The following is a 21,173-nucleotide window of genomic DNA, read 5'->3' as shown; positions in this document are numbered from 1 at the left end:
ATGCTGGGCACCGCCATTGCAGCTGAAGGCAGAGGGCTTAGAATGCAAGGCTCTCAACCCCCATCTAGTGGCAACAGGCTGTAACTGCAACCCAATACTAGCATCATGTGCAAAAACCACTCCTCTACCATCCAGCAATTTATAAAAGTTCCAGTCCAAAAGGAAAACAATAAAAATACAGAAGTAGGTCCTGAGGGCTTGGAAATGGGTAAACTAAGTGAAGAGGAGTTCAAAATAGCTATCATCAAAATATTCAATGAGGTAAAGAGAAATATAGAGAAACAAGTCAATGAGTTCTGGAGTTACTTCACAAAAAAGATGGAAATTATAAAGCTCAATTAGAAATACTAGAGATGAAAAATACAATGGATCAGATAAAACAGAATACAGATTCCCTGAATGCCCATGTAGACACCATAGAGGAGCAAATTAGCATAATCGAAGATAGACAGGCTGAATGGCTCCAGACAGAGGAAGAAAGAGAACTAAGAATTAAAAAAACAGAAGAAAATCTCAGAGAAATAGCTGACTCAATGAGAAAATGCAACTTAAGAATCATCGGAATTCCTGAGGGCGTGGAAAAGGAAAATGGAGCAGAAACTTCCCAAATCTAGGGATTGATAGAGAAACGCGTGTGGAGGAAGCTTTCAGATCTCCTAGATTTGTCAATGTAAAAAGACCTAATGCAAGGCATATAGTAGTAAAAATGGCAAAAATGAATGATGAAGAAAGAATACTCAGGGCAGCAAGGCAGAAGAAAATAACCTACAAAGGAACCCCCATCAGACTTTCAGCAGATTTCTCTACAGAAACCTTACAAGCTAGGAGAGATTAGAGTGACATATTCAAAACTTTAAAGGATAAAAATCTTCTGCCAAGAATACTCTATCCAGCAAAAATATGCTTCAGATATGAGGGAGAAATTAAATCTTTTCCAGACAAATAAAAGGTAAGGGACTTTGTAGTCACAAGACCTCCACTACAAGAAATCCTCAAGAAGGGTTTCATACCTGAAAAAAGAAAAAAGGGAGAAAGGGGTCACAAAACACAGAGCAGGGAGACTAGATAGAATCTGAATAGGATAGCAAATATTCAACTATAGCATTAGGATAAAAGGAAGGAAATCACCAAAGCAAAGACAATCTTATCACTCTAACCACAAACTCACAACACAAGTTGGAATAAGAGATGAAAATAATAATTCAGGAGGGGAGGAGGAAAGGGACTGAAACAGTCTAGGCTAAGGAAGTAAGAGACCACCCGAAAATGGACTATGTTATACACGAGATTCTGAATACAAACTTCAGGGTAGCCACTAAACTAAAAAACAGAACAGAGACACAAAACATAAATAAGGAAAAATCTAAGAAACCCAGCATAAGAAATTGCAGAAGTCAATGGGTAGGCTAAAACACACAGGACGAGAAACAAAGGAAACACAGGAAAACCAGAAAACGAGCAACAGAATGACAGCATTAAGCCCTCATGCACCAACAGAATGACAGCAGTAAGCTCTCATGCATCAATACTCACCCGCAATGTAAACGGATTGAACTCTCCAATAAAAAGACACTGAGTGGCAAAATGGATTAAAGAACAAGATCCAACAATTTGTTGCCTCCAGGAAGCACACCTCACCTCCAAGGACAAACACAGGCTCAGAGTGAAGGGGTGGAAAACAATACTCCAAGCTAATAGCAAACAAAAGAAAGCAGGTGTCACAATACTTATATCAGACAAAACAGACTTCAAGATAAGGCAGGTCAAGAGAGACATAGAGGGACAATATATAATGATCAAAGGGACACTTCATCAAGAAGAAATAATGCTTATAAATATCTATGCACCCAACACAGGAGCACCAAAGTTCATAAAGCAACTAGTAACAAACCTAAAAGAAGATGCCAAAAATAACACAATAATAGTAGGGGACCTCAACACCCCACTCACATCAAAGGACAGATTATCCAGACAGAAAATGAACAAAGAAACAGTGGAGCTAAATGAAAAGCTAAAACAGTTGGACTTAATAGACATATATAGAACACTCCATCCAAAAACAGCAGAATACACATTCTTCTCAAGCGTGCATGGAACCTTCTCAAGGATAGACCATACGTTGGGAAACAAGGCAAGCCTCTACAAATTTAAAAAAATGGAAATAATAACAAGCAGCTTCTCTGATCATAATGCTATAAAGCTAGAAATTAATTACAAGAAAAAAGCTGAGAAAGGCACAAGGATTTGGAGACTAAACAATACGCTACTGAACAAGAAATAAATCATTGAAGAAATTAAAGAAGAAATAAAAAAATACCTGGAGACAAATGAAAATAACAACACGCCATACCAACTCATATGGGACGCAGCAAAAGCTGTATTAAGAAGAAAATTCATCGCAATTCAGGCACATTTTAACAAACAAGAAAAATCCCAAATCAGCAATCTTAAACTACACCTAACCGAATTAGAGAAAGAAGAACAAACAAAGCCCAAAGTCAGCAGAAGGAGAGAAATAATAAAAATCAGAGCAGAAATAAATGCTAATGAAACAAAAAAGGCAGTAGAAAGGATCAATGAAAAAAATAGCTGGTTCTTTGAGAAGATAAATAAAATTGACAAACCCCAGCCAGACTTACAAAGAAAAAAAGAGAGAAAGCGCAAATAAACAAAATCAGAGATGAAAGAGGAGTAATAACAACAGACTCCGCAGAAATACAACGGGTTATAAGAGAATACTACCAAAAAGAATATGCCAACAAAATGGATAACCTAGAGGAAAGGGATAAATTCTTGGACGCCTACAATCTCCCAAAGCTCAGTCAAGACGAAGCAGACAATTTGAACAGACCAATCACAAGGAAAGAGATTGAAACAGCAATCAAAAGCATCCAAAAGAATAAAACCCCAGGACCAGATGGCTTTCCTGGGGAATTCTACCAAACTTTCACAGAGGATTTAATACTTATCCTTTTCAAGCTATTCCAAAAAATTGGGGAGGATGGAACACTTCCTAACACATTCTACAAGGCCAACATCACGCTGATACCAAAACCTGACAAGGACAGCACGAAAAAAGAGAACTACAGGCCAATATCACTGATGAACATACATGCAAAAATTCTCAACAAAATTTTAGCAACCCGAATTCAGCCATTCATCAAAAGGCTCATACATCATGATCAAGTGGGATTCATACCAGGGACACAGGGATGGTTCAACATCCGCAAATCAATGTGATACACCACATCAACAAACTGAGGAATAAAAACCACACGATCATCTCAATAGATGCGGAGAAAGCATTTGACAAGATCCAACAGCCATTTATGATAAAAACTCTGAACAAAATGGGGATAGAAGGGAACTACCTCAACATAATAAAGGCCATACATGACAAACCCACAGCCAACATCACACTCAATGAGCAAAAACTGAGCGCCATCCCCCTGAAAACAGGAATGAGACAAGGATGCCGTCTATCACCACTCTTATTCAACATAGTACTGGAGGTTTTTGCCAGAGCAATTAGACAAGAAAAAGGAATAAAAGGAATCCAAATAGGGAGGAAAGAAGTGAAACTCTTGCTGTTTGCAGACGACATGATCTTATATATAGAAAACCCCAAAGAATACATTGGAAAACTTTTAGAAGTAATCAACAACTACAGCAAAGTTGCAGGGTATAAAATCAATTTACATAAACCAGTAGCATTTCTATACTCTATTAATGAACTAACAGAAAAAGAGCTCAAGAACACAATACCATTCACAATCGCAACAAAAAGAATAAAATACCTCAGGGTGAATTTAACTAAGGAAGTGAAAGACCTATACAATGAAAATTACAAGGCTTTTCTGAAAGAAATGGATGACGACATAAAGACATGGAAAGACATTCCATGCACATAGATTGGAAGAATAAACATAGTCAAAACGTCCATTCTACCTAAAGCAATCTACAGATTCAACACCATCCCAATCAGAATCCCAATGACATTCTTTACAGAAATAGAACAAAGAATCCTAAAATTCATATGGGGCAACAAAAGATCCCAAATTGGTAAAGCAATCCTGAGAAAAAAGAACACAGTTGGAGGCATCACAATCCCTGAGTTCAAAACATACTACAAAGCTACAGTAATCAAAACAGCATGGTACTGGTACAAAAACAGGTGCACAGATCAATGGAACAGAATTGAAAGCCCAGAAATAAAACCACACATCTATGGAGAGCTAATCTTTGGCAAAGGAGCTGAGGGCCAACAATGGAGAAAAGAAAGTCTTTTCAACAAATGGTGCTGGGAAAACTAGAAAGCCACATGTAAAAGAATGAAAATTGACCATTCTTTCTCACCATTCACCAAAATAAACTCAAAATGGATCAAAGACCTAAAGCTGAGACCTGAAACCATAAGGCTTCTAGAAGAAAATGTAGGCAGTACACTCTTTGACATCAGTTTTAAAAGGATCTTTTTGGACACCATGTCTTCTCAGAAAAGGGAAACAATAGAAAGAATAAACAAATGGGACTTCATCAGACTAAAGAGCTTCTGCAAGGCAAGAGAAAACAGGATTGAAACAAAAAAACAACCCACTAACTGGGAAAAAATATTTGCACATAATACATCTGACAAAGGCTTAATATTCATAATATATAAAGAACTCACACAACTCAACAACAAAAAATTAAACAACCCAATCAAAAAATGGGCAGGAGACATGAACAGACATCTCCAAAGAAGATATACGGATGGCCAATAGGCACATGAAAAGATGTTCATCATCACTGATCATCAAGGAAATGCAAATCAAAACTACACTAAGATATCACCTTACACCCATTAAAATGACGAAAATAACTAAAACAAATAGTAACAAATGTTGGAGAGGTTGTGGAGAAAGAGGAACCCTCATACACTGCTGATGGGAATGCAAACTGGTGCACCCACTGTGGAAAACAGTATGGAGATTCCTCAAAAAATAAAAAATAGAACTACCATACGATGCAGCTATCCCACTATTGCGTATCTATCCAAAGAGCTTGAAGTCAGCGATTCCAAAAGTCCCATGCACCCCAATGTTCACTGAAGCATTATTTACAATAGCCAAGATGTGGAAGCAACCTAAGTGCCCATGAACAGATGATTAGATAAAAAAGATGTGGTACATATATACAATGGAATACTACTCAGCCGTAAAAAAGAACAAAATCATCCCATTTGCAACAACTTGGATGGACCTTGAGGGAATTATGTTAAGTGAAATAAGCCAGATAGAGAAGGACAATCTCTGTATGACTCCACACATATGAGGAATTTAAACATGTGGACAAAGAGAACAGATTAGTGGCTACCAGGGGAAAGGGGGCATGGGGGGTGGGCACAAAGGGTGAAGGGGTGCACCTACAACACACATGACAGACAATAATGTACAACTGAAATGTCACAAGATTGCAACCTATCATTAACTCAATAAAAAGCTTAAAAAAAAACAGTAAATGTACACTTAAGACTTGTACATTTCATTGTACATAATATATATCTCAAAAGAAAAAACAGTAGCGTAATATTGAACTCTACTTAATGAGATGTATGCTGAAGTATTTAGGAAAAAATATACTAATGCCTGCAATTTACTTAGAAATGCATAAAAAGAACAAGACGGATGGGTGGATGGATGATAAAACAAGCATAGTAAAATGTTAATGGTAGAATCTACGTGGTGGGTATATGGGTGTTTACTGTAAGTTCTTTCTCTATGTTTGAACGTTTTCAGATAAAATGTTGGAAAAAAGGTGATATGTTTGAATGACTGTGGTTTGGAATAATATTCAAATTGTTAATATGTGGTTACCTTTGGGGAGTGGGAAAAGGACTTTCGTGTTTCAAACAATATAGAAATTGATGAAGTATTAAAAAATGAGCATGTTATTACTTTTGTAATTAAAAATCCCAAAGGGGAAAATTTAATTCATTTCAGCGTTTACATTGACTAGCTCTATCTCTCCCAACCTCTACAACTGTTTTTTTGCGGAAGAGGGTTTGCAATTCCCTTTATAAAGGAAGAAACACGCAGAATTAGACTTTCACAATAATTAGGAACAGAAATTACAATTCAGTGTCAAGCGCTTAGAAAAAAAAATTATGTAATTGTCTTTGAATGAGTAGTTATAACAGCGATTAATCAAGAACTAACGGAGACTGTTCATTCTCCTGGCTGCCTTCGCCCTCACCTCCTTGACATACATTTTACTTGCTTTGCTCTTTGTCATCTCTAAAGGAGTTAAGATAGCACAAAGAATATATGTTGACTAAAGGCTGGAAAAAGACACGGAGGCCAGGGTGAGGCTACAGGAGCCGAGGGATCCCCTAAGGCATGAGCACAGATGCAGCAACGAGGCTGGACTAGGCTGCTCCAGACGAGAACTGAATCTAGAAGAAACAGATCGAGAGCTGGGGGAGGAGACAGTCAGGTTAATAAACAGTCTAGAATGACTGAAGCAGAGTCAAGGTGGTTTTAGTGACCGAGGATGTTGAAGTCAGGACCAGACAGGAGATAGGGCAGAATGGAAATGGTGATTCAGGAACCGACATATGAAGAAAACTGAAGAGCTGTCCTGGAAGTTGGTGGATTACAGCAAATGATTCAGAAGGCGCTATAAATGGCTGGTGTGCACTTCAAAGAAAGGGAGCAGTGCTTTTGTGAAGATTGTGGACTGACGGCTTGAGAAAGATTCAAGGGATTAAGGTGAAGACTACTTCTTTGCCCTTTTGTAGTGAGTCTGGAAAAGGAAAACAAAGAATGGATTAAGGATTTGTTTCAGATTTTAGTTATACCAAAGACATGGAGGAAATGCTTTTGGCAGTTCAGAAGTAAGTTTCACAGGAAACACTGGACCCCTAGAAAAGAATAAGCAGAAAGATGAGCCAATTTTGTGTTCATCGTCCTCTTCAAACACAAAATCCTGGAAACTAACTCAGTAAATAGCATATAGCAAGCACTCAATATCGTGACTTATTTTTGCTAAATTTCCTTCCTGTAAAATCTCAAACCAACCCAGATTGGATCTCCTCAGAAAGGAGAGTTGGTGTGTGGTAGCATACATATTCTGCGTCAAGAAGCATCCGGCCACGCTTGATACCTTGTTTGTAACTCAGAATCTTGAATTCCCTCAGAGGGCTGGCATGAGGATTAAGAGATCACACATACAGGAGGCACTCTGGTGATACTTCCACCCCTTTTCCCTAAAAGCCCCATTCAAGGGAGGCTGCTTTTTACCTGATGGACAGTTGTATTAGAAAGAAAGTATCTAACATTATCGAGTGCCGACTTGCTCTACCAAGTAGCAGAGTCAGGCAGTGCTTTATATGCATCATAGCAGCGGCCTTATGTAGGTACTATTATTCCTTGTCATAGGTGAGGAGATTGAGGCTGAGGGGTTGAGTGACCAGTGGGCACACGGCTGGGAACTGGTGACCCGGGATTGGAATTCCAGTGGCCTGACTCTGCAGCTTCAGTTGCAGCTTCTTAGAGAGACAACAGTGAGAACTGGTGGCCATGGACGACAAGGGTGTCAGATTCTGGTCCCCTCCGACATGGTGTGGCCAGGTTCAGGCAAAGCCTTCAAACCAGTGTCCCCTGGCCTTGAGCATCCTCCTCTGATCACCCCAGGGTGTGATATAAACATTGTCCTTTTCCAGGGTGCCTGATATGAAAGAGGATGACATGGCAGATGGAATTCTGGCCTAATTTCCCTGATGACTGTTGGGAAAACAAACCAAAAACCCTAGCCTAGAATCACAGCTTAACCAGAACTCAGAAATATGTTCAATTTAAGATCTCTCATACTCAGTCTTTAAAAATGTGATTTCCAACTACTAAAAATCAGTTCAACTATGCTCCAGCCTCATAAATGAATACAATGCAGCCACTAAAAATATTTCAAGAAATTCATCTTTTAATATATCAAATGAGGAAAAAAGGCAGGTTACAAAGTGATATTATGTGGGATGATCCCATTTTCATCAATCACCTATGGACTGTTCATTCCGTGAAAATTTCTGCATCTCTACTTTACTAGAGATATGCCAGATGCTGGGAATAGAGATTTTAAAAAAATACACTCCCTGTACCAAAAAGATGGTGATGGCAGGCAGAGGAATATGCAACAGTGGCTGTAAAGTGAAAAGGATCCCAGTGGGGATGTGTGGAGGGTGCCAGGTGGGCACAGCGGAGGTGCACCGTCTGGGTGGGTGTGCGGGACAACACTCCTTGGAGCGCAACGCCTTAGCTGAGTCTCAAAGGAGATAAAAACATGTGCAAAACACAAATGTGACAGACATTAGTAAGGCTTATGCTAAAGTTACGGAAGTTGTTTAATATAAGAAAGCTCCAAGAAAGTTGAGGATAGAGAAAAGTAATCTGTGGTGAGGTTTAAAATACTTAAGGGTAAGACAAGAGAGCATGGACTTGAGGACAGAAAAAAATGGAGTCGAGAATAAAGTGGTGGGGATTTTGATGGGAGGGGATTATTTGTCTCAAGACGGAGGGAAGGACGCACAAGGCAATATGTTAAGATGAAAAGGAGATCACAAGCCTGTTCTTTGCGATTTCGTTATTAATATTTTCTGTAAGCTCTAAGGTGAAGTGATTTTGCTAAAGTAGTAGGGATGGGGGAGCAGGACTTGATATCTGCAGGGTATGTTCCGTGTGCCAAAAATTTAACTTACAAAACCCCTGAAATTACCCTACGAAGTTGTCGTTATTAATCCCATTTACTAGGTAAGGAAATCGAGGTTCCGCAAGGCTTTCCTGTAACCAGTGTGAATCCACAAAGTTAACAGGGGCCAGGGCTGGCGTTAGGAGCCAGGTCGGTAAGTCTTCACTGTACTAAGCGTGTGAGCGGTGGGGAGAGAAGTGCCGCTCTAAGACGAGAACGTTTTAATCACCCTTGGAGAAAACGACCACGAGACCATAAAACATTCTGATACCATGAAATGTTAGATAACTTTTACGGATTGAACACAATTTACAACATCTGATACCACGGAGGCAATTTTGGGTTTTCTAAAGATGCTGTCAAAGCTACAGCATTGCAGTAAAATTTCTGTGTTTAATTTTTGGTTCTGAAGACTTTAAAAAAATGCTTTATTTAGATATAAATCACATACCATACAAGCTACCCTTTTAACATGCAGAATACAGTAACTTTTTACTATATCCACAGAGTTGTGCAACCATCACCACCATCGACTTTTAGAAAATTTCCATCAACCCGAAAAGAAATTCTGTATCTATTATCAGTCATTCCCCACCAACCTCCCTCTCGCCGCAACTAATAATCTACTTTCTGGTTCTATGGATTAGCCTATTCTGGACATTTCACATAAATGGAATCATACGGTCTTTCGTGTCTGGCTTTTTTCACTCAGCATACTGTTTTCAAAGTTCATCCATATAGTAGCACATATCAGTGCTTCATCCCTTTTTATTATGAAATAATATTCCATTGTATGGATGTAACATTCTATCCATTCATCAGTTGATGGACATTTGGGATGTTTCCACTTTTTGGCTATTACGAACGATGCTGCTATGAACATTTGTGTACAAGTTTTCGTGTGGTCAAGTTTTCATTTCTCTCAGGTATATACCAAGGAGTGGAATTGCTGGGTCATATGATAACTCTATGTTTAACATTTTAGGAAAATGCCAATCTCTTTTCCAAATGTGGCTGCTTAACATTTCTTTTAAAGCTGCAACTTGATTGTCTAGAAAGCTTTGGAAAAGGACTTTTTCCCTTATACCTCATTAAGGAAATAGTTACCCCATAACTAGGATCTGGCACCAAATTTTGGGGTTACTTTGAGGATTCCGTTTCTTCCTCCATTCAGGGTGGTGGTGAAAAACTGAGCATCTCTAAAAGCTTGCATGAGCAATAGTGCTTTACATGTGCAAATTCTTCCCCTTTCATTCAGGACCTGGCAGTGCCTGACATACAGCAGGTGCTCAGGATCCCTGCGGAACTCACCAGCAAGTAGGGAAGCAGAAGGAAGGACAAAAAAAAAAAAAAAAAACACTAAAAATTTTTCCTAACTGGTATCCCTATTTCCTGGCATGCTTCATAATAAAGACTTTCAATTTTCTCTCTGACTTAAAAAAAAAGCAAAATACACCAACAAATGTTATGTATAAATGCATAAGAAACAACCAAACTCAATTACATACACCACAGGGGGGTCATAAAGAAGAAATTAGACTCATCATTTGAGGAGATTTGCTGGCTCAACTAAACATCTCCCCCACTGAGGTATCTGTTTGTTTTAGCTGAAGCTAGTCATAAATAAATGAGTCATATTCAAGAATATGTTATTAAACAGTCTCTGGGAATGGCAATACAGTCTGTGAATCTGGATTCTACCGAGTAAAGAGATAATCGGAATATCCCAGCAACGAGGAGAAAGAGAACAGGATGAAGATTGAGGCAGTCGGCAAGATGCACATCAACATGTTCCCCAACACCCAAAGGCACTCAGTGCAAATATTCTGGTCTACTTTCGCCCAGGTTTTTACCTATGCCATTCTTAGGAGGGACTTGGGAGAAAATAGACATAAACCTGAATCCCCTTAGCCTACAGCTGTGTAATGTTTTTTCCTTCCCTTGGTGTGATGGTCTTTGACGTGTTCACTTGGCTACGCTATAATCCTTGGTTATTCAGACACTAATCTAGGTGTTGCTGTGAAAGTATTTTGTAAATGAGATTAAAGGAGATGAATAGATGACATTAATCAGGGGGGGCCTGATCTAATAAGTTGAAAGACTGTAGGAGCAGATCTGAGGCCTCCCTGAAGAAGCAATTCCCAAGGACAGTAGCTTCAGCCCCTGCTGGAGAGTTCCAGACTGTCCTTCCTGATGGCTTGCCCTACAGATTTTTGGACTTTCCTAGCCAGCCTCCACAATTGTGTAAATCTATATAAATGCTATTAAGAAAATATATAGGGGCTGGCCCCATGGCCAAGTGGTTAAGTTTGCACTACACTTCAGCGCCCAGGGTTTCCCTGGTTCAGATCCTGGGCATGGACATGGCACCGCTCTTCAGGCCACGCTGAGGCAGCGTCCCACATGCCACAACTAGAAGGACCCACAACTAAAATATACAACTATGTACTGGGGGATTTGGGGAGAAAAAGCAGAAAAAAAAAAAAGAAGATTGGCAACAGTTGTTAGCTCAGGTGTCCATCTTTAAGAAAAAAAAAAGAAGAGGTATATATATATATATATATATATATATATATCTTCTACTGGTGCTGCTTCCCTGGTTGAACCCTGAATAATACACATGGAAAAGGAATACGAGGACCATGGTTCTCAAATGAGTAGTGCCCTAGGATGCTGCATTCTTTTTTTGTGATTACATTATTAGTTAGAGGAAACCAATCCCAAACTTTCTCTTAAAGTCTAATTCAGGTCACCCTCCCACCCCTCAAAAACCCCTGTGCTCAGTTAGTTATTTCACTGGGTTCAGACCAATGTAAACAGTAACAACAAAAAGAAACAAGAGAAATCAGGATACATTACACGTGGAGTAAATGACATGCAAACTGTGGTGAAGGTCAAACCACTGGTGTTGTCTTTGAGGGCAGTCTTAATGCTATTAACTACACCCAGCCCCTCACCCCGCAGGGCCCCAGAGCCTTTCCAGGCATCAGGAACTATCTACTCCAATGTTAGACTGGAGGACAGGAAAATTCCTAGCATAGGCCAACTGGAGACACTCCCTTCTCTCCAGGATCCCTAGGACCACTTCAATACTTTGAAATTTTTTATCTTCAGACGCTGGGTAAAGAATACAAGTATAAAATATCATTTGGGTGTTGAGGTTAACTAGGAATAACAGATCACAAGATTATGATTTTAAGATTAAGATTTTCAGCCCATCTTAAAATTTACATCATATTGTTTTTTTTTCTTGTTTTGGTGAGGAAGATTGGTCCTGAGCTAATATCTGTTGCCAATCTTCCTCTTTATTTTTCTTTCTCTCCCCAAAGCCCCAGTACATAGTTGTATATCCTACTTGTAGGTCCTTCTAGTTCTTCTGTGTGGGATGCTGCCATAGCTTGGCTTTTTTTTTTTTTTCCTGCTTTTATCTCCCCAAATCCCCCCAGCACATAGTTGTATATCTTAGTTGCAGGTCCTTCTAGTTGTGGCATATGGGATGCCACCTCAATGTGGCCTGACAACTGGTCCCATGTCCGTGCCCAGGATCTGAAGTGGTGAAACCCTGGGCCGCCGCAGCGGAGCACACGAACTTAACCACTCGGCCACGGGGGCCAGCCCCTGCCACAGCATGGCTTGATGAGTGGTGTGTAGATCTGCGCCTAGCATCTGAACCGGCAAACCCTGGGCCGCCAAAGTGGAGTGCAAGAATTTAACCACAACACCACCAGCTGCCCCTACATCTTATTGTTTTTAGGACAGGTTCCAGAGAGGGAATAACCATTTAATTTTGGCAAGTCTCAAAACATACATTTTGATTTTATGTGAAACTAGAGAAAAGTTATTAATTATACTGTATAAATGAGATTTGAGCCTACTAAATAATGGTTCAAGGAAACTGGCAAATCTGTCAGCACAGTGAGATTTAATGTAACTTTTCATGGTGATGAAACTAATCACTTAAGGAGCAGAGTAAGTCATTGTCCTGTGACATAAACAACTGCTTATTCATTTTCTGTAATCATGCTTAGGATACTGAGCAGCTTTATTAGCAGACCTACATTCATACTATTGTATTTGTCATACACTGGCCTTCATCATAAGAAATATGACATGATTTTCTTGTGGTGAATTTATGTCATAGTACTTACTTGAGTTCTCTACTGAGAACTAAATTAATTCTGTCCTTTAACGGCCGATTCTTCTCAGGGATGGAGAACCAGGTCTTCCTACCCATAATCACCAAATTCTGCTTACCTATAAAATCACATAGAAAGAATAAGCATATTTTGGGAATATACATATATATTTCCACATATTCATATAAATATAGAGATCGTTGTCATAGTGACATCTAGTGGATATGCTTTAAAATAACTAAAATTTACAACAGCTTTACCCAAATTTACATATATCACCCATTATCCAAATAGAGTAACTATTTTCCCCTTTGGCTTTACCCAATATTTAGTTTTAATCAACTGCAATCATGTATACTATACAGTCATACGTCACTTAACGACGGGGATATTTTCTGAGTAATATGTCGTTAGGTGACATCGTCGTCATGCAAACATCATAGAGTGCACTTACACAAACCTAGATGGTACAGCCTGCTGACTACCTAGGCTCTCTGGTACTAATCGTATGGGACCACTGTCATATATGCTGTCCATCCTTGACCAAATGTTGTTATGTGGGATATGACTGTAGTTGTTAAGAGCAAAGAGTCTGGGTCAAAGTTCTTGAGTTGAATGTATTCTGCCACCTACTGGGCAAGTCATGTTAACCTTCGGACCCTTACTTTCCTCACCTATAAAATGGAGATAACAATAGTTCCTACTTACAGAGTTGCTGTGGGGATTGAAGACTTAGAACAACGTCCAGAATCTAACAAGCTCTGTTCTAACAGTATGATATAACAGCATTCATATCTGTGTACTTTGTAGAGTTACACTAATAGTCAGACTTTTAAAGACAGCTGCTTAATATTCCATTCAGCTTGAAACCCTTTCCGTTGTGCCTTTCTTCTTCTCTTTCAAGTATAATGCTTCTATAAAAATTTTATACATACACCTTCCATTTTTGGTTTAATAACTTAGGAGAAAAGACCTTGGGAGTCAGATATCTGGATCAAAGAAACATACACATTTTTATGATTCTTGATATATTCTGATAGACTAAAGGAGTGCATATGTCTATTTTCTTAAGGAATCATTATTAGTTTGATTTTCTTTAAACAAAAGCACTAGCATTTACAAACTATAAATAGTAAGACTAAGCATATTTCCATATTTTGCTTCACTACTCATAACCAAATATTACCTCCAAATGTTGGTAAAAATTTTTTTCCTCCAAGAATTAAAGAATTTACAGTACCCCTATACAATATTCACAGCACTTTCAAGGACAGACCTTTAGGTGAGCAATAAGGAGACGCAACTATTAAAAAGAATGTCAACAGGTGAGGAATTCTGATGAGAGAATGGTACAGACCTGGCCTAACAGCTAAGGTGGAGATTATGAGGGAAGAACATAGACAGACACTAAAAAAAAAAGCCAAGACTCCCTTGGTACCCTTTCATTCATTCACCCAAGAAATACTGTACAGCAGTCCCCCATTATCTGCGGTTTCAGTTACTGGAGGTCAACTGTGGTACAAAAATATTAAATGGAAAATTCCAGAAATAAACAATTCAAAAATTTTAAATCATACCCCCTTCTGACTAGTGTATGAAATCTTGAGCACTCCTGCGCCATCCTGCAGGAGACATCAATCATCCTTTTGTCCACCGGATCCACACTGTGTCCACTACCCTCTGGTTAGTCACTTGGTAGCTGTCTGGGTTATTAGATTGAGTGTCGCAGTATCGCAGTGCTTGTGTTCAAGGAACCCTTATTTTACTTAATTATGGCCCCAAAGCACAAGAGTAGTGAAGCTGGCAATTCACATATGCTGAAGAGAAGCTGTAAAAGTCTTCCTTTAAGTGAAAAGGTGACAGTTCTTGACTTAATGAGGAAAGAAAAGAAAATTATGCTGAGGTTGCTAAGATCTATGGTAACTTCTACTACAATAGATTGTTGTAATTGTTCTATTTTATTATTAGTTATTGCTGTTAATCTCTTACTATACCTAATTTATAAATTAAACTTTATCACAGGTATGTATGTATAGGAAAAAACATAGTATATGTAGGGTTCAGGTGTCCACTGGGGGTCTTAGAACATACACCCCATGGATAAGTGGAGACTATTGTAGTTACTGAAAACCAGCAAACGGGCCAAGCATCGGATGTTCTTCCTATTACCAGACCATATTTAGGATTCCTGAGAGTGGGTCACATCGATTCTTTAGCTTCAAGCTCTTGCCATCTTATCTTTGGCACCAGTGACCTAAGCACCAAATCCAAGGACCTGGCATCTGACCTGTTAAAGTTATGCAGCACCTGCTCCTTCCTGACTTATTATTTCCCTGTTCACTGGGCTATTCTTTCTCCTGTGATCAAACGCATATGTCTTTTAGGTTTTAAATGGGGTACTCCCACCCCCATATTCTTTTCCTTGGTTATCCTCTTCTGTCCAGTGGATCAATTCACCTGGTTCCCTGTGTCTGAAATTATCCTGGATATCCTACAGGTACCTCAAAACTGTCATCATTACAACGGCACACTATTCTCCACATGTCACCCAGGCTCTCACACTGAAATCTGGGAGTTCATCCTTGATGCCTTCCTGCATCTCCTTGAAACTCCTGGTCTCCAAACCCAGGATCACATAACCGTTTTTGGACTTGTATGCCCTCCTCACTTCCAGCAGCTACTCCTAAGGCCTCCTCCACAGAAGCCTCTAACTAGCTGCCAATTTTGCCCAATACCTCAATTGTACACGTACCCACATAAAATTTCAAAGGACTTAAAAAAAAAAGGACATCAGCATCACGGCTGAGTGAACTTGCCTGGGATTCTCTCCCCTCCAACATACAATGAACAGGGACATCCATACTCCAACAGAGGACATCCAAACACAACACAGAAATGGAGAGACATGCAGCCATACGACAGAGGGCAGAGAGGCTGCAGCCCTGCTTGGAGGAGCTGGAAAGGGGTAAGAGAGAACTTCACTCCTTCGCCTAAAGACTGTTATCGCTGCCATGGGAGGCTCCGTAAGGGAAGGAACACGGGAGGGGACGGTCGTTTGCGGGAACTTCAAGGACCCATGAGGGCTCATGCAGCCTAAAGGGAAGATCTCTACTGGGGCAAGAGCTTTGTGGGGGGCGACCTCATCAAGCCAACACCTCAGGAGAGCACATAACGAGAGCAGAGGGGGAGAGCCTGGAGAGCATGCAGGAGAAAGTGCCCTTCCCCGACCCGCCCCATGAATGCTCCACTGTCTGCGATCTCGACTGAAGGCAGCGGGCTCAGAATATGCGGCTCTTGACTCCCACCCAATGGCGATAGGTGATAACTGCAACCAAATAATATCAGGATGTGTAACACCTGAGCCACCTCCTCTAGCAATATCAAAAATTATATCAAATCTTCAGAACAGAGAGAAAATGACAAGTACCCAGAATTCAGTCCTAAGGACACAGAAATATGTAGTCTAAATGACAGTGAATTCAAAATAGCTATGATCAAAAAACTCAATGAGGTAAAAGAGAATGTAGAGAAACAATTCAACGAGTTCAGGAGCTACTTCACAAAAGAGATTGAAACCATAAAGAAGAATCAATCAGACATACTAGACATGAAAAACACAATGGAAGAGATAAAACAAAATACGGATTCCCTGAACGCTCAAGTGGACATCATAGAGGAGTGTATCAGCATAATCGAATATAGACATGTTGAAGTGCTCCAGACAGAGGAGGAGAGAGAATTAAGACTAAAAAGAATGAAGAAGGTCTCTGAGAAATATCCTGCTCAATTAGGAAATACAACATAAGAATTATAGGTATTCTAGAAGGAGAAAAGAAGAATGGAGCAGAAAGCATGTTCAAAGAAATAGCAGAGAACTTCCCAAACCTAGGGAAAGAGAGGGAAATCCGAGTGGAAGAAGCTTCCAGATCTCTTAGATATGTCAATGTAAAAAGACCTACTGCAAGGCATATAGTAGTAAAACTGGCAAAAATGAATGACAAAGGAAGAATACTAAGGGCGGCAAGTCAGAAGAAAATAACCCACAAAGAAACCCCTATCAGGCTTTCGGCAGATTTCTCTGCAGAAACATTACAAGCTAGGAGAGAATGGAACGACATATTCAAATCTTTAAAAGACAAAAATTTTCAGCCAAGAAAACTATCCAGCAAAAATGTCCTTCAGATACGATGGAGAAATAAAAACTTTCCCAGACAAACAAAAGCTAAGGGAGTTCACAGCCATGTGACACCTCCCCCCTCAAAGAAATCCTCAAGAAAGCCCTCATATCTGAAAAAGAAAAAAAGGGGAGAAAGGGGTCACAAATCACAGAACAAGGAGATAAAGAGGTAGACAGAATGAGAACAGCACAGCAAATACTCAAGTAAAGCATTAAAGATAAAGGGAAGAAAAACACCATAAACAGAGACAATCTTGTCATTTTAACCACAAACTCACACACAAGATGGAATAAGATGTGAGAAAAACAACTTAGGAGGGGAGGAGGCAGGGACTGAATTGGTTTTGACTAAGGAAATAAGAGGCCACGAGAAAATGGACTCTCTTATACACAAGATTCTGAATACAAACCTCATGGTAAACACTAAACAAAAAAGTAGAACAGAGATACAAATAATAAATAAGGAGAGGGGGCCAACCCAGTGGCGCAGCGGTTAAGTGTGCACCTTTCACTTCTCGGCGGCCTGAGGTTTGCCGGTTCGGATCCTGGGTGCGGACATGGCACCGCTTGGCAAAAGCCATGCTGTGGTAGGCATCCCACATATAAGGTAGAGGAAGATGGGCATGAATGTTAGCTCAGGGCCAGTCTTCCTCAGCAAAAAGAGGAGGATTGGCAGTAGTTAGCTAAGGGCTAATCTTCCTCAAAAAAAAAAAAAAAGATTAAAAAAATAATAATAATAAATAAGGAGAAAACAAAGAAACACATCATAAAAAACCACATAATTCAATGGGTAGATCAAAACACATAGGAAAAATAAAGGAAACGTAGGAGAACCAGAAAATGAGTGATAAAATGACAGCGTTACGCCCTCATACATCAACAATCACCCTAAACATAAATGGATTGAATGCTCCAATAAAGAGACACAGAGTGGTGAGATGGATTAAAGAACAAGACCCAACAATATGCTGCCTCCGGGAAACACACCTCACCTCCAATGACAAACACAGGCTCAGAGTGAAGGGATGGACGACAACAATCCAAGCTAATGGTGAACAAAAGAAAGCAGGTGTTGGAACACTTATATCAGACAAAGTAGACTTCAAGATAAGACAGGTAAAGAGAGACAAAGACGGGCAGTATATAATGATCAAAGGGACACTCTATCAAGAAGACACACTTATAAATATCTATGCACCCAACACAGGAGCACCAAAGTTCATAAAGCAACTATTAACAAACCTAAAAGAAGATATTAATAATAACACAATAATAGTAGGGGACCTCAACACTCCACTCACATCAATGGATAGATCATCCAGACAGAAAATCAACAAGGAACAGTGGAATTAAATGAAAAGCTAAACCAGTTGGACTTAATAGACATAACATACAACACTCCATCCAAAAACAGCAGAATACACATTCTTCTCAAGTGTGCATGGAACATTCTCAAGGATAGACCACATGTTGGGAAACGAGGCAAGCCTCAATAAATTTAAGAAAATTGAAATAATAACAAGCATCTTTTCTGATCACAATGCTATAAAGCTAGAAATTAATTACAAGAAAAAAACTGAGAAAGGGACAAAGATGTGGAGACTAAAGAACAAGCTATTGAACAAGTCATGGATTACTGAAGAAAGCATGGGATGCAGCAAAAGCCGTATCACGAGGGAAATTTCATCACAATACAGGCACATCTTAACAAACAAGAAAAATCTCAAATAAGCAATCTCAAATTACAACTAAGTGAATTAGAAAAAGAAGAACAAACAAAGCCCAAAGACAGCAGAAGGAGAGAAATAATAAAAATCAGAGCAGAAATAAATACTACTGAAACAAAAAAGGTAGTAGAAAGGATGAATGAAACAAAGAGCTGGTTCTTTGAGAAGATAAATAAAATTGACAAACCTCTATGCACACTCACAAAGAAAAAAAGAGAGAAAGCTCAGATAAACAAAATTAGAAATGAAAGAGCAGAAATAACAACAGACACCACAGAAATGCAATGGATTATAAGAGAATACTACCAAAAACTATATGCCAACTAAATGGATAATCTAGAGGAAATGGATAAATTCTTAGACTCTTACAACCTCCCAAAGCTGAATCAAGAAGAAACAGATAATCTGAATAGACCAATCACAAGGCAAGAGATTCAAACAGTAATCAAAAGCATCGCAAAGAATAAAAGCTCAGGACCAGATGGCTTCCCTGGGGAATTCTACCAAACTTTCAGACAGGTTTTAACACCTCTCCTTCTCAAGCTATTCCAAAATATTAGGGAATATGGAATACTACTTAACATATTCTAGGAGGCCAACATCACTCTGATACCAAAGCCTGATAAGGACAACACAAAAAAGGACAACTACAGGCCAATATTGCTGATAAACACAGAGGCAAAAATCCTCAACAAAATCTTGGCAACCCGAATTCAGCAATTCATCAAAAGGATCATACATCATGATCAAGTGGGATTTATACCAGGACACAGGGATGGTTCACCATCCGCAAATCAATAAATGTGATATACCACATCAACAAATTGAGGAATAAAAACCACATGATCATCTCAATAGATGCAGTGAAAGCATTTGACAAGATCCAATAGCCATTTACGATAAAAACTCTTAACAACATGGGGATAGAAGGAAATTACCTCAACATAATAAAGGCCATACATGACAAATCCACAGCTAACATCATATTCAATGGGCAAAAACTGAACGCCATCCCCCTGAGAAAAGGAAGAAGACAAGGATTTCCACTACCACCTCTCTTATTCAACATAGTACAGGAGGTTTTGGCCAGAGCAATTAGGCAAGAGAAAGGAATAAAAGGAATCCAAATTGGGAGTGAAGAAGTAAAACTCTTGCTGTTTGCAGACGACATGATCTTATATACAGAAAACTGCAAAGAATCCATGGAAAAACTAACAGAAATAATTAACAACTACAGTAAAGTTGCAGGGTACAAAATCAACTTACAAAAATCAGTTTCTTTTCTATACTCCAATAACGAACTTACAGAAAGAGAACTGAAGAATACAATTCCATTTACAATCACAACAAAAAGAATAAAGTACCTAGGAATAAATTTAACCAAGGAGGTGAAGGACTTATACTGAAAACTATAAACATCACTGAATGAAATTGATAATGACATAAAGAGATGGAAAGAGATTCCATGCACATGGATTAGAAGAATAAACTTAGTTAAAATGTCCATACTACCCAAAGCAATCTACAGATTCAGTGCAATTCCAATCAGAATCCCAATGACATTCTTCATGGCAATAGAACAAAGAATCCTAAAATTCATATGGGGTAACCAAAGACCTTGAATTGCTAAGGCAATCCTGAGAAAAAAGAACAAAGCTGGAGGAATCACAATCCGTGACTTCAAAATGTGCTACAAGGTCATAGTGATCAAAACAGCATGGTACTGATGTGGATTAAGGCTGCCCCAGCTAGAGAAGCCCAAGGTGACCTGGCCTACATGCCAAACTATACGACCCAGTGGACTTTTTTTATGGTATGAATTAGGACCGCCCCAGGGAGAGAAGCCCAGGGCATCCTCACCTACATGCCGATCTATATGGCCAGATTCGTATCTAAAGTTATATGACCGCACAATAACCAGACCCCATCTGCACTGAAATCATTTAATGACTTTTTACATCATCTTTTCTTTTTTTCCAGTAAAAATAAGTCACGTACCCATGCCTTATAAAATTAGCCCTAACCCTCAACTCAGGGCAGCAGGAGCTCTGACTGCCCATGGGTCCTGTCCCTATGCGGCAGCAGCAGGAGCTCTGACTGCCCATGGGTCCTGTCCCCATGCAGCAGCAGCAGGAGCTCTGACTGCCTGTGGGTCCTGTCCCCATGCACCAGCTCTGCCTGCCCATGGGTCCTGTCCCCATGCCAGTCGGGGCAGCAGCAGCGGCCCTGCCTGCCCATGGGCCCTGTCCCCATGCTAGCGGGGGCAGCAGAAGTGGCAGCAACAGGAGCTCTGACTGCCCATGGGTCCTGTCCCCATGCAGCAGCAGCAGGAGCTCTGACTGCCCATGGGTCCTGTCCCCATGCAGCAGCAGCAGGAGCTCTGACCGCCCGTGGGTCCTGTCCCCACGCACC

General features: G+C 39.7%; 1 protein-coding gene across 6 annotated transcripts in view; it reads right to left on the bottom strand.

The window, feature by feature from the left end:
- Positions 1 to 21,173, bottom strand: part of DHFR (dihydrofolate reductase) — a 31,536-nt gene that overhangs the window by 8,050 nt on the left and 2,313 nt on the right. For all 6 annotated transcript variants that reach the window (XR_011525692.1, XR_011525693.1, XR_011525694.1 and 3 more), the window contains exon 3: positions 12,870 to 12,975. Coding sequence is in view for 1 of the 6 variants with exons in the window: in XM_070571518.1 (XP_070427619.1) it covers positions 12,870 to 12,975 (106 nt within the window). In the remaining 5 variants the exon portion in view is untranslated. The remainder of the gene's footprint in view (positions 1 to 12,869; positions 12,976 to 21,173) is intronic.

The sequence above is a fragment of the Equus przewalskii genome, chromosome 13, assembly GCF_037783145.1.
Source record: "Equus przewalskii isolate Varuska chromosome 13, EquPr2, whole genome shotgun sequence".
NCBI classification, from domain to species: Eukaryota; Metazoa; Chordata; class Mammalia; order Perissodactyla; family Equidae; genus Equus; species Equus przewalskii.
Note: the sequence above shows the minus strand (reverse complement) of the source record. Positions and strands in the feature narration are given on the sequence as shown.